The sequence below is a fragment of the Asterias rubens genome, chromosome 21 (assembly GCF_902459465.1).
Source record: "Asterias rubens chromosome 21, eAstRub1.3, whole genome shotgun sequence".
NCBI lineage: Eukaryota > Metazoa > Echinodermata > Asteroidea > Forcipulatida > Asteriidae > Asterias > Asterias rubens.
Window position 1 is genome coordinate 9,618,495 of NC_047082.1, and position 14,424 is coordinate 9,632,918.

Below are 14,424 nucleotides of genomic sequence, written 5' to 3' on the forward strand. Positions count from 1 at the left end.
GGGGGGGGGGGTGGGGGTGGATTCAAGAAAAAACTCACCCAATACTTCATCGGTTTTCCTTGCGTTTTGTCCACTCCCCATCCCAGAATCTTCACAGAGTGCCAACCAGCAGCTTTTTGGTTATCCTTGTCAGCCATCTTGGAATGTCTGTAAACACCTTTCCTGTACATGAAGAAGTCCTCTTGAACATGGAAGACAGCTGGTCGAAGAAATAAATAATATTTTTAATATTCAATCAATCTATCAATCGTAACATTATGTGGCGCCATAATTTCAACGATCGTGCCGATACAGTTAAAGACTTGTAAACATGTGAGATTTGAGTGACGTCATTTTTGGGGATCATTGGAGACGTTCCAAACGCAACAGATAACTAATTATAATAATTAATACAAAATGAAGTCAAAGCGCACGTAACTACCAACAAGGTACTCATGGCGTTTGGATACACTTTTAAAGAAAGATAGGTTTAGTTATGAATTCCGAAACCCAAATATAGTAGTTTGAACATGCGCATTATTTCTGAGAACAAAGGGTGCGTTCGTTTAGCTTCCCTGGGTCGACCCCGGTGTGTGGTGTTTTTTTTTTCCAGGACGAACGTGTGCAGATAATTACCCACATTTGTCCTGGAAAAAAAAAACGCTATACACACCGGGGTCGACCCAGGGAAGCTAAACGAACGCACCCAATGTGTGACACGGTAAGTCCACTGCATGCCACACACACAGCCTCGTTCAAAGAAGCATTACTCGCTAGGTACGACGTAACTTAACTTTCTCCTGACTCCGTATGTTAAGCTACCGTTGATGCGCTGAGTCCGAGCAAACAATGAAAGTCATAGAAGCGCTAGGTGGCAGCAGACTTACTTGAGAATAATTATTGAAAATTAAAACTATAATAGAGAAAACTCCGCATATACCTTGAACGGGGCCATTCATCAGTATCTCCGCTTGGATTTCTGCTTCCTGAAAGGGGAATAGCAAATAGGTGGAAATGAAATAGTGAACGCCCAGCATACACTCCAACGACATTATTATGAACACTTCATGCAGTGGCCCTCGTGTTTTATAACCAGAAGATGTGACGTAAAAACCTTGGAGGTTCATATAAAAACCTCGGTTTAGACCTGTTTTATAATGTTCAAGATGGGGCCTTTACCGTGCATCATTCTCCATGATTACACAAAAAAAATACCCATTTATGCAGTTTCTCCTGTTTAAAGGCGGTGGACACTATTGGTAATTACTCAAAATGATTATTGGCATAAACCCTTTCTTGGTGGCGAGTAATGGAGAGAGGTTGATGGTATAAAACATTGTGAGAAACGGCTTCCTCTGAAGTGCCATAGTTTTCGAGAACGAAGTAATTTTCCACGAATTTGATTTCGAGACCTCAGATTTAGAACTTGAGGTCTCGAAATCAACCATCTAAACGCACACAACTTCGTTTGACAAGTGTTATTTTTCCTTCATTATTATCTCGCAACTTCGATGACCGATTGAGCTCAAATTTTCACAGGTTTGTTATTTTATGCATATGTTGAGAGACACCAACTCTGAAGGCTAGTCTTTGACAAGTACCAATAGTGTCCACTGCCTTTAAGCCGAGACAGAAACTATGAAGCGAGTGGAAAAGGCCTTCCGAAAACACATGGAACTAGCCAAGGAATAGGGTGTGTTACATTGACTGTTAACACCCAAGAGCCAATGACCATTGCGGTTTTGTTTTGTTTTTCAGAATCTAACTTTTCTTACTTACATTTTCAGATATTCTGTATGGAGGAGTGGAGAAGTATCTGTCGCTAGGCTGTTGTTCTTTAGGGCACATGGAGGTGTCATGACCCCGGATGTAGCAAGAACCCCTATCCATCTTCATGTCAGAGGTCATGCCACTCTTGTACGGATAGCAATCACTGGTAACCACACTGTTAGACAATCAAAGATAAAAACACAAAAGGTTTAAAGGCACTGGACACTATTGGTACTTGTCAAAGACCAGTCTTCATACCTGGTGTATCTCAACATATGCATAAAATAACAAACCTGTAAAAATTTGAACTCAAATGGTCGTCGAAGTTGCGAGATAACTATGAAAGAAAAAACACCCTTGCGTCACACGAAGTTGTGTGCTTTCAGATGCTTGATTTCGAGACCTCAAATTCTAAATCCGAGATCTTGAAGTCAAATCCGTGGAAAATTACTTCTTTCTCGAAAAATACATCACTTCAGAGGGAGCCGTTTCTCACAATGTTTTATACTATCAACCTCTCCCCATTACTCATTACCAAGTAAGGTTTTATGCTAATAAATAATTTGAGTTATTACCAATAGTGTCCACTGCCTTTAAAGGTTTACCTTAGGTAATCACTCTTAAAATTATTGGCAATAAAAGCTTACTTCTTGTTTAAAGTGCAGCAGCTTTTGAAAGGATAAAGCATTTTGAGACTCTTTTCACTTCGAAGAAATGTTGTTATGGAAAAATAATAACTCAGTTGTTGTCCCAAAAGTTTAAATCTAAGAAACGTTTATGTATGAAACGTTTCACAGATTGTGTACGTGTATTCCAATTACGGATAGTTAACCTGCGTGGACATAACCATGTTTCACGTTTTATGATCCAAAGAGTAAGAAAATATTTCATCACGAACCACACGCTCGGACCAATAATAGGCAAACACATTCAAACATGAGTTGCCTGCATGGCATCGACTATTTAAAACTCACCCCTTCTTTCGTAGATACCACCAAGCACGGTCAAGATGGCCGCCGTGGCATCCCTGCTGCCGCCGGATGTTGCATGATAGTAGATGCTGGGGTGATAACGCCATCGCAATAGTGCCATTTGATTGGATGGCTAGGCGATCGGAGGCAACAGCTGATTGGATAAAGATAGCATACTATTTCATTGAACAGGTAAGGTTATAACGTTTGATAATTAGAACCAACTTGGATTTTTGTAATCTTATCATGTTGTGAATATTATACCGTATGCTTCAACTAACCTGTGAAATTTTATTTCAAAAAGGTGGTAGCGTTTTTGCCTGGTATAATGACGTGCTTAATCACAAGTTGGCGCTTAAATTAGAATTCCTCATACTTTTGTGACACTTGCTACGTCACATGATTTAGGGAAACAAAATGCGTATTGTTACATAAGACACGGCGAACGCCCATACACAATTCTGAATGAATGGGCAATATTATGGCACGATGCCGCAAGGGCTAGCTCATCTGAAGGTTGCTATACAAAAACTCGACCCGAACCATTTGGCGTCGAGTCACCGGCCCTTTTCGAAATCACGCGTCGCGGCTTCGGCTACAGATTTGGCTCTTGTCCCCGCGGTTGTTTTGACAATATTATGGAGGTTTAGCTGCACGATCCGTGTGAACGTGAACGCGTACGACATAAAACTGTGTCGTTAAAATCTCCCGTTTGTATACGTGAGGTTACCATTTTTCACGTCAGGTACGTACGTGCGCGCAGACGTCATAAAATTATGTGAGCATGCAATAAGCCCAAAGTGGTGACGTCATCCAGAAACAACACAATTCGTTGACGCTCACGTTCACGGTTTTGCTCGCGTTACGTGCAGCTAAGGCCGTGTCCGAATTGGTGGCTACGGCTGCGGCTACGACCGTTGCCAGGAGTGTTGCTAAGGGCGTCCTATACTTCAATGCATGATGACGATCCGGCCGTAGCCGCCAATTCGGATCCGGCCTAAACCTCGCTATTGTGCGTGCTTATACGCACATGCTCATCAGACAAGAGAACGGAGCCTGAAGCCGAATCCAAAGCCGAAGCCGTGGTTTCGAAAAGTGCCCAAAGGTAAAAGCCAGTCTCTCTCGGTACTCACATGCTGTTGAGACGGCCCATGAACTGGCACAGTCGCCCTGATTATAGATTTCATCCCGGAGTGTTGGCCACTTCTCCCGTGAATCAAACTCGTCAGGGATGTCCAAGGCTGCAGCATCCATCTGAATCTCATTCATTGCCTCAACGATTGGGGTGGGTTTCATTGTGCCGAGTCTAAACTTCATCCCTTCTTCGAGGGTCAAGCCCCAGAACTCAGAGTAGTTGGCTGCCGTCCACCTGAAAACATCAATCAATCATAAACCATTATTTTATTTATTTATTTATTTTAATTCTTCGGACAAACCAATAAAACAAGCACAGGCCGTCGAGGGAAGGGCAAAAGTTTAAAAAAACTGTCATCAAAAAGATGTGCCCTCCCAGACCTAGCTCATAAAAAGAAATAGACTGGTCCATTGTCTTTGCTTAAACTATTTGGGGATCCTATTCATATTGAAATAAGAGGGACAGTGGATGTTTCTTTTTGCAACGACACTTTGCGAGTCTACTGACATTCAGAACAACTCTGTAGATAACTCGCAATCATACAGTATATGACGATAGCGTCTGAAGCAAAGACTAGTGGGTCAAGGAAAAGGACTCGTATATGGTGATAGCGTCTAAAGCAAAGACTAGTGGGTCAAGAAAAAGGACTCGTATATGGTGATAGCGTCTGAAGCAAAGACTAGTGGGTCAAGAAAAAGGAGTCGGTCCAATGGGTTCACGGCAAGTCATTATACTAGACTTCACTCAAGTCACACTTTCGTTTCCAGGCGTAAGGGTGCGCGTAAGTTCGTTGAGTACCCTTGCAGTGTAACGAACGACGCACAGGGACCGACCTGCGCCAAGTCTACGACTGATGTAGTTTCCTCTGGAACAAAAACGCTGAAGGTGTGTATTTTGAAAACAAAATGAGACATAACAAATCCGCAAAACATTCTTATTTGGTGGTAAGAAAAAAAAACAATTAGCCAAATTTGGAAGTTGTTTTGAAACTAGATGGAAAGCCCATAATCAGCGGGCGGGAACGTGGAACCGAAACGACCAACCATGAGAAAGTTGTGTTTCGAAACGAAAATAAATCTGAGATAACACTGAAACAAAACTGTGAACAACAATGAGTATTTGGAACACCGCTCCTCTGCCCTTTTGGCATATTTCCAAACTGTGCGGATAATCTCACCGCAATAACTATGATGTACTGGCCTATAAGTAGATATGTCAAAATGCGCATGATCAGCAGGCAAATGATTCTGAGTGAAATCCGAGTCCAAGCAAACCCGGTTTCCCAGGGAAATTATTTTGCCCGCCGGAAATTCTGTCGTCTGATGTTAACGTGGGCTGAATTATGGAGTAGTTGTTGTTACGAAAACTTATGCAGTTGTGTAATAATTAATAAGTCTATTAAAGGCAGTGGACACTATTGATAATATTACTCAAAATAATTTTTGAGCATAAACACTGACTTGGTAACGAGTAATGGAGAGCTGTAGTATAAAAAATGGTGAGAAACGGCTCCCTCTGAAGTAACGTAGTTTTCGAGAAAGAAGTAGTTTTCCACGAATTTGATTTCGAGACCTCAGTCTTAGATTTTTGAGGTCTCGAAATCAAGCATCTGAAAGCACACAACTTCGTGTGACAAGGGTGTTTTTTCTTTCATTATTATCTCGCAACTTCGACGACCAATTGCGTTCAAATGTTCACAGGTTTGTTATTTTATGTATATGTTGAGATACAGCAAGTGAGAAGACTGGTCTTTGACAATTATCAATAGTGTCCAGTCTCTTCAAGTGCTACCACTGCCTTCCTTTTTCTAGAGATGACAGACAGCTTTTTTGTAACGAAGGGGTAGAGGTTGGCCACTCAGCTCATGTCCCTATATGAGGTTATTGTGCGAGGTAAATAACCAACAAAACTCACCCGATTTCGTTGACGTTTACCCGTTCTGCCACCTCCGGTTGTATAAGGCAAGCTTTAGATTCGCATTCAAAGCCGAAAAACCCGTAGAGCAGCTTCTTGCAGAAGCTGAAGCAAAGCACACATAATAAACACAGACTGTATTAGAATAAGTAGTCGATATGTGCGCATGACAGTGCACTTTATAATGACTATTTTTAAGAAACAAAAAGCTAGCATCCTCGAGTACAAGAAATAAGTCGTTGGCTCAGTATTGTAAAGAGACAAAGTAAAACATTACACAGTCACGCTGTAGGCTATGATTCGATGACAACTAATAACAGTAAGTATTTTTTCTCATTCAAACAGGTCTTATTGTATAATTATTATTCTAAACGTAAAAACTCACCATTTATTGCAGTTCACTTGAATTGATTTCCCTTCATCGATGTCTTCTCCATCGTGGCAGCATGTGCCTACACGTTAAAAACAGAAACAGTCAGCAAGCAGAAAAACAAACAGACAATCAACCATGTTACTCTACGTGTGCAATCCATCTATCATTATGATAAATAATTAGAACAATACTTAAGGAGATTATTGTATGATACATCGGGGGAAAGCAGTAAACAACTAACTTAACATGGGTGGATTTCACAAAGGTAGTCCTAACTTAAGACTGGTCCTAGGCAATACTAAGAGAATAGGACTGGTCATAAGTTAGGACCAGTAACTCATCCTACCTTAGGACTGGACCAGTAACTCATCCTAACTAAGGACTGGTCCTATCTCTTAGCATTGCCTAGGACTAGTCCTAAGTTAGGACTACCTTTGTGAAATCCACCCCAGAGTGGTTACGCAAAATTTTGAATGAACAAAGATGGATTGCACAATCGCCATAGCAAAAGCGGCGACATTATTTTGTGGGTGAAAGCGTGCACGCGCTGCGCACCATACTCTCAGCCAATGATATCAAAGATGGCGTTCCATGACGTCATGTGCAATCCATCCTGGTAAGTTTGAAAGACACTGGACACTAATGGTAATTGTCAAAGACCAGTCTTCTCACTTGGTGTATCTCAACATGCATAAAATAACAAACCTGTCAAAATTTGAGCTCAACTGCATGGTCGTCAAAAATGCGAGATTGAAAAAACCCACCCTTGTCACACAAAGTTGTGTGCTTTCAGATGCTTGATTTCGAGACCTCAAATTGTAGTTATGAGGTCTCAAAATCAAATTCGTGGATATTTACTTCTTTCTCGAAAACTACGTTACTTCAGAGGGAGCTATTTATCACAATGTTTTATTATCAACAGCTCCCCATTACTCGTTACCAAGTAAGGTTTTATGCTAATGATTATTTTGAGTAATTGCCAATCGTGTCCACTGCCTTTAATGGGTGAACATTGTAGTTCTCTTTTAGCAACTTGTGAGAAAATGTCCTCACCTATTTCAATTGGAACGGGTGGTTCGATTCCAAGGCAGTGCCCCCAGAAATCCGGGCAGCAATCGGTACGCGTTCTATTGCAGAACTGGTCACAATAACACCGTGTGTTGGGCACGAGGGCAGGATAGGGCATGTGGCAGTCATCGTCACGCCCCGTGCAACACGACCTCTCCTCACAGTAACGGGCCGATGATGGCGCTATACATAGCGTCATGATGACGATAAGGCAAGGGAAGAGCAGTAGGGATACCCGACCCCACGTAGTACTTGGGTACTTCATTATGTAGTGTTGTTGAAAGCGGATACTGTGTTGATAATAACTGATGAACTGACACTGACTCAGTTATCTCGGCTTCATGGAAATCAACATCTAGAAAAACAAATGAGAGCAAAACAATAAATTCCATGTTCCACAAATGAAAGGTATACCCACAGTGTGGGGAATAAAACCAAAAACAAGAAACTCAGTGTCTCTCTCACCTTACATAAGAGAATGAAGATATGCCGACTGTACAACACGACAAGACAATTCTCTTCATGACAATTCAAAACGTCTGAAATCATTACTCAAGATACAATGACATCACCCTTTCCATTGGCGAAGTTACCAGTCATCTGAAGAACATGATTGATCAAAATGACACGCCCTTCAAGATGACTGTCGTGATCTGTACATCTAAACATATAGGGTTATCGAGGTAATTGGCATGTCATTGTGTGACTGTCACCTTGATTTCACGATGCGTTGACTGAGCGAGGTGACTAATATAGCACCATGTGAATGGATGGACATTTTGAACATCAATTGCAGTGTAATAGACCATAGGCGGTGTAAGTCTCGCGTGAATTTGGATACTTTGTAACCCAAGGTTACGCCCTATGATCAAGACAACGCGAGACTGCACCGCTGTTCCTCAATGAGGATGTTGCATTGGACGTAATAGATGCCCCGAAACCCCTGAAATATAGCAACAATTTGCAATGTTTTACTCTGGGATCGATCTGATTTTACTCAATTTTGTACAGCTAAATAGTATCCGCAGAAAACGGACCTTACAAATTATACATTTTTAAATTGGCTTATTTGTTAATTGCTTTTCAAAATGTCGAACTGGCATTTTGAGACGGGACATTAACGGTATACTGCTGACGATAATACGTCGAAACGTCAAGAACAATCGCTCCACCAGCTCTTTTTGGAGTCCAATCTCTACTCAGCTGAGAACATTATTACACACTGGACCACGCCCTAATTACCTTTTTACATACTCTGTCATGCTAAGCATGGTATCCTACATTCAAGTTTTGGACATCTGTGAGGAAACAGTTCTAGGAGAAGCCCTGTGATACCTTGATGTGCTTTTGATAAATCTTGTACATAACATTCTTGACGGGAAAGTGGACAGAAACTCAAAAATGTAATAATTTATGTTAGCTTTTTCAAAAACACGTTTTGCTAAATAGCATCATTACTCTTGCAAAAATTATCCTTGAAGTGCGAGAAGTCAATCGAGTGAGGTTTATTTCACATTCCCGTGTTAATTGCGAAGCTTAACAAATCCAAACTCTGCGATTAGGAAGTTGTTTTGTTCGGTGTCTTACACAATCAATTATGCTTGAACTGTGACATTGTGTCCTGTTATATGGGCCACAGGGTTTGTCACATTGCCGAAAAGAGACCTGTCAAGTTCTAATGTCTTTTGTCTGTCCCGGAAAATGACAGGTGTCAGATCAATCATACCTCGGGAAAAAAATAGAAAAAATTAGAATGCCTTGGGGAGTTGAAAAGCAAAATAGTATTGGATGAATACATGGCTGCGAGCTACCTTTATAGGCGATGAAATTCTGGAACACGTGTATTCGAAATATTTCTGACGCCATTTGATGCAATGCTGTAATTTCAACATTGCCAATTTCAAACCTTCAAACATTTTATAAAATGATCTGGTGCGCACCCTGTGTTTAACAGTGTTCTCAAAAACTCATTGCGGTGTATGAACAAGTAGCCAGACTATTTTCCTTTCAAGCGCCAGTTTGGTCATATTGGTTTGAATGGGGATACCAGAAGATTTTCTGCACAACTGAGGTCGGGTACCCTAAACCCTGGTTCAAGCACTGAAACTAAGGTACCATGAGGTGCTGGTTCTACATAAAGCCTGCTATTTTGTTGATATTGTTTTGTTGTTGTTGTCATTATTGTTGTTATTGATGTTGTTGTTGTCATTTTTATTTCAACAAAAATCACACCTAACTGCACAAACTCCACAACAGACATGAGAAGATGAAGAAACTGTCAGTTTTACGTGTGGAAGGAAAATCCCAAGTACGTGGAAAACCACCGTAATCGGTTAGGGATGGAAAACCCTTCCTCTGGTCTGAGGTGGTATTCGACCCTGTCCAGAAATGTAGGGAAAGAACCCACGGTTAAAACCAATCAGGTCCACTCTGTACGGGAAATTTCCCTTCCCCCTTCTGAATGCCTCATCAACCAAAATTGAAACTCTCACCCAGCCGTCCTAGAGTTAGAGGATGAAGCATTATGTAGCTGCGTCGATCACTCTGCTTCCTGTGTGATTGTTTGGTTCTGGGGGCCGGTTCTTTTTACAGCTGCTCGCTTTAACAGGGACAGGAATATTACATCGAATTTTAAATCAGAAGAAAACATCAATGTTATAAATACCAGGCTTGTTGAAATGAGCTTTCTGTACACGGCTTGAAACACCTGCCATGGCATTTCCTTAATTGTATGTACTGTTGGATGAAACTTGCTTGATAGTCACAACATTCGTTAAGTTCAGAACACAGTTCACCACCTCTCGACAACTGAAACATTCCTGTTGAGGGTCATGTCACACGGGGCAATTTACAGGCAACCAGCTCCAAGCAATCTCCAAGACGAAAAGGCATTCACATTTGAATGTTTGCAATGTGTAACAATGTTTTGTATTTGAGATTTTAGACCTAATTGCATTTTTAATACTTCAGGATTTCTATTGATTAAGTTTGTTGTTGAATGTTTTTAAGAATATTTACTCCCGTTGTTATAATTCCGTTTTAGTTTGTCTATTTTTCCATATTCAGCGCCCTATAGAGCATGTTTACACAATGATTAGGGCGCTATACAAGTTTTGGTATTATTATTATTATTATTATTATTAATGGTTAATTTTTTCTCTTGGGGACGGTAAGAAATTACTCACGTGCTTCCAATTGGCCCTTTATCATGCAATGCAGTAATAATTGCCTCCAAGTTGCCTGCAAAGGTTGCCTCGCGAGACAAGGCCCTAAGACTCCGAGTATATTTTCTTAAAAACAAACTTTCAATAAGTACCGGTCAAAAGTAGAGAAAAAATGAAAATAAAATGGATGAAAGAATTCAGATGCTCCGTCAACTTGACATTTTCAAAAGGTCTCAGAGAAATAAATGCACTGGAGGCAATGCAACCAGGTGAAAACAGATCTTTGGAAAAGTATATCTTTTGAAGAAAACCATCAAAGTAAAATTTAGTCACCAACAATGATGAACATACACAGAGATGCTCCACATCTAGAAAAGGTCTTAAAGGGACACAAAACGATGACATTCGCTCGATCTCGTTTCCTCATTTTGTTTTTGTTTTTATTTTATTTTGGGTGATTTCAGAGGACTGGCACACAGCTGATGTGGGTTCCTTTTTAACATTGCTTCCTTGGTCAAAAAGAAGAAAAAAACAGAGAATATAGAGCGACCATTTGCTACCTTTTAAAAGCGTTACCTGAACTAAAACGGCAACAAGTAATTATTGCTGAATTATTTAAAATATTTCAGAATCAACCTTCGTAAGACTCAAAACAATACCATACAATAGCTCTAGAGCTTACACTTGTTCCGTTGCCACGAAACAAGTATGATGAATTCAACTCTCGTGACATCTCAGTTTGGGTTGGGGAGAAACCAAGATGGATTAGCCTTGAAAATAGTCTAAACACAGGCCACGAACAACGTCGCATGAGTGCGACCCGTGTCGTCCTACCATTGAGTTGAGGGAAACAAGATGGATTAGCCTTGAGAAAAGTCTACAACAAGCCAATGCTGTTCAAAACAAGACCTTTGTGTTTGACTGTTGACACTCCCTCCGAGAGGACTGGTGGGTGTCATCGCCTCGGGGGATGGGGGTTGTTGTGACGAGTAGTCCCCCCGTGGAATTTTGACATCCGTCACCTCAGTTTATTGTAACTTTCCCGGACATTCATTTGGGACAAAAATTTTCTAACCGCGTTATTATTTCGCTGATATAACTTTGTTTAAGGCACCGGGAACGTTTAGTAATTGGCAAAGACCAGTATTCCCATCTAGTGTATGGTGTATCCCAACATAGTAATAACAAATCTGTGGAAATTTGGGCTCGATTGGCCATCGAAGTTGCAAAAAAATAACATTGTTGACATTGGCTTCAGGCCTGAAGTCTTTCAGATTCAAATTTTAAATGAGAAATTATCCCTTTTCCCAAAACTACGTTACCTCAGAGGGAGTATTAGGTCTCACAACGTGTTATACTATCAACAGCTCTCCATTGCTTGTCACCAAGTAAGTTTTTATGCTGATTTATATTTTGAGTCAAATTCAAACGTGTCGACTCAAGGTCGGTCAAGTTATGTACCTCAAAACTGCACTAGTAATTTGACATGACAAGCGTTTGAAAAACACTTGTGTATTTGTTTTTCTCCGATGACCATATTTGGATGTTACCGAGCTACGTGACGTCATACAAAAGCTTCAAATCCTACACCGTTACAATCATCATCGGGTGGGGATTGCAATAATTATTTACTTTGAAATATAACAGCAGCCATCGATTTCACCGAACACTTAAATTAGGATTTTAATAGGACTTAGGACGGGTTCAGTTCCGTATCCAAATACGTAGGACGCATTGAACCCATCCTAAGTTAGGATGGGTTACTCGTCCTAACTCGAGATAGGATTGATCCTAGGGTTTCGTAAAATCGGCTGCAGGACATTGTTTTTTCAATCGTAAAGGTGATCCCCTGGCTGCCGCTGCCCATGTTGTTAAACGTGGGTGTGATCCCTGGATACACGGTAGTTTACTATTGCATGGATGCTGAATGGCACCCCTGAATAAAGACATTGACAAACAGGTGGGCTGCCAACATTGGGCTAGATAGCTCAGTTGGCAGAGCACGCAATTAAATCAAGAGTCGTTGGTGCGAATCCCACTCTAGTAAATGTGGCTTTCCCCAGAAGACGATCAGAGCATACTGATCGAAACGTCGACTTGAAACCAACGGTTCTTTTTAGAACCACCCCAACTCATCAGAGATAGCCATTACATGGTGTTACCGCAAACCTTTCCATTATCGTATTTCCACCATACAAGGTTTCAAATCCTATACTTAAATGTGTCTTTGTTCAAACCAAAATCATTTAAAACAATTTACCCGAACAGTTTGCCTTGTGCTTTGCTCAATAACTTTCCCAACCAGATGCCCAATATTTTAAGGCACTTAAAATAACTTACTTCGTAACGAGCAATTGAGAGATGGTTGATAGTAACAAACATTGGGAGAAACGACTCCCTCTGAAGTAACGTTGTTTTTGAGGAAGAGGTAATTTCTCACTCAAATATTAAAAGACTTCCTGAAGTTGAGCCCAATTGAGCCAGATTTTTAAAAGGTGTTATTTGTTACATAGTGTTGGGATACACCAAGTGAGAATAATGGTCTTTGACAATTACCAAACTGGCCAAGTGCCTTTAATAACTCAGTGAACGAAAAATTGATCTCTTGACATACACACGTGTCACCTGCTTATTTCATAACAAGGTTTGGTGCCCTGTCTCCACACATTATGTTGTTCTTTAGGGAATCAGTGTTTTCAATTATCTCTATGGGTTAATGTTGAGGGGTCAGTAAACCTGAAAAGCACGGTACCCAGCTGTGAAGGAAATTATTATTAGCAAAAACACTCAGCACTTGAAGAAAGTGAACTTGATGCTTTTAGAGAGATTCTGCTGTGCCAACACAAGCATAAGACAGTTTGTTTTCACTGTTTCATTGGATGAAAAGTACGAATCTTCTCTAAAAGGAATAAAATTCCTAAACTGGTAGCTTTTAATATTCTCATCAAACTACAAATTCCTGAGAATTGGACTAAATTTCTGACCGAACAACGCCTATGCGGTGAGACAAAAACCAAGGTCTTTAATTAAAGACACTGGGTGGATTTCACAAAGAGTTAGGACTAGTCTTATCTCGAGTTAGGACGAGTTACTCGTCCTAACATAGGACAACAGCAACAACAAACACGTTCTCTCCATGCGTAACGCTTGACTCATGACTCAATACAATATACATGTACCTTCAACATAACTTGAATGACTTTGTTATTATTCATTTGCCGTAAAGTTCAGGAGGAGGGCAGCATGGTTAGTGCAATGGGCTTAAAAGAGCAGGCAATATCACATGAACAAGTCAACTCTAATCCCGATGCACCCCAATTACATTATAGCAATCATGATGGAATGTTGTTTATTTTTATCAGCAGAGTGCTTGAACTGCCTGCACCAAACGGTGAACAATTGCCAAAAATATGCAAACTTGAAGATCTCTTGGGCCGATTAAAGAGACATTATGCGCCGATATAGTAATCGTCATAGGTAAACAAGAGATAGCGTTTTCTCACGCAAAGTATGCCCAATGGAAAACAATGTGTGTGATTCTTAGAAACCGGTATTCTATTAGAAATAAAAATAAACAAATTTAAAATTGCGATGTCTTACCACTAATTGAATACAATTAAAGGCTTTCACAAAGTAATGTGTGGGTACATCCCACTAAATAGGGGAAAAACAGAGCGTTTGCCTCATTAAGAATTTGTATGCCCTCTATTCTATTATGGACAGATTTTTAGAGCCCAACAAAAGGGCTGCGGTGTAAAAACTGCGCCTAATTATTGTGACCTAGGGGTCATTGTAGTGCACGTGACGTCATTTTAATATAGGGCGCCCTCAAGAGAAGGTTGTTCATTGGCCCACTGTGCGGTGCATATAGCGTACATGTACAGGTTTCCATTGTTTCATCTTCGTTTCACCTCTAAAAGATTGCGGCGTGATGACGTCACTACATACGATGTATAGCACTCCAAAGAGGATCATATTTTTGAATGATTTGAAGCTTTAAATGCTTGGGTGAAAATGTTATGACATGAAGGGTTGTCGTATGCTTTTGAA

General features: G+C 40.5%; 1 protein-coding gene across 4 annotated transcripts in view; it reads right to left on the minus strand.

Moving 5' to 3' along the window:
* The window catches only part of LOC117304518 (uncharacterized peptidase C1-like protein F26E4.3), a 34,389-nt gene that overhangs the window by 1,188 nt on the left and 18,777 nt on the right, over nucleotides 1–14,424 (minus strand). For all 4 annotated transcript variants that reach the window (XM_033789025.1, XM_033789027.1, XM_033789026.1 and 1 more), the window contains exons 3-10: nucleotides 7,196–7,565; nucleotides 6,155–6,221; nucleotides 5,770–5,874; nucleotides 3,854–4,089; nucleotides 2,724–2,874; nucleotides 1,759–1,924; nucleotides 920–965; nucleotides 39–199 (exon numbers count right to left, since the gene is read on the minus strand). In XM_033789025.1, the coding sequence (XP_033644916.1) occupies nucleotides 39–199; nucleotides 920–965; nucleotides 1,759–1,924; nucleotides 2,724–2,874; nucleotides 3,854–4,089; nucleotides 5,770–5,874; nucleotides 6,155–6,221; nucleotides 7,196–7,475 (1,212 nt within the window). In that variant the 5' untranslated portion in view covers nucleotides 7,476–7,565. The remainder of the gene's footprint in view (nucleotides 1–38; nucleotides 200–919; nucleotides 966–1,758; nucleotides 1,925–2,723; nucleotides 2,875–3,853; nucleotides 4,090–5,769; nucleotides 5,875–6,154; nucleotides 6,222–7,195; nucleotides 7,566–14,424) is intronic.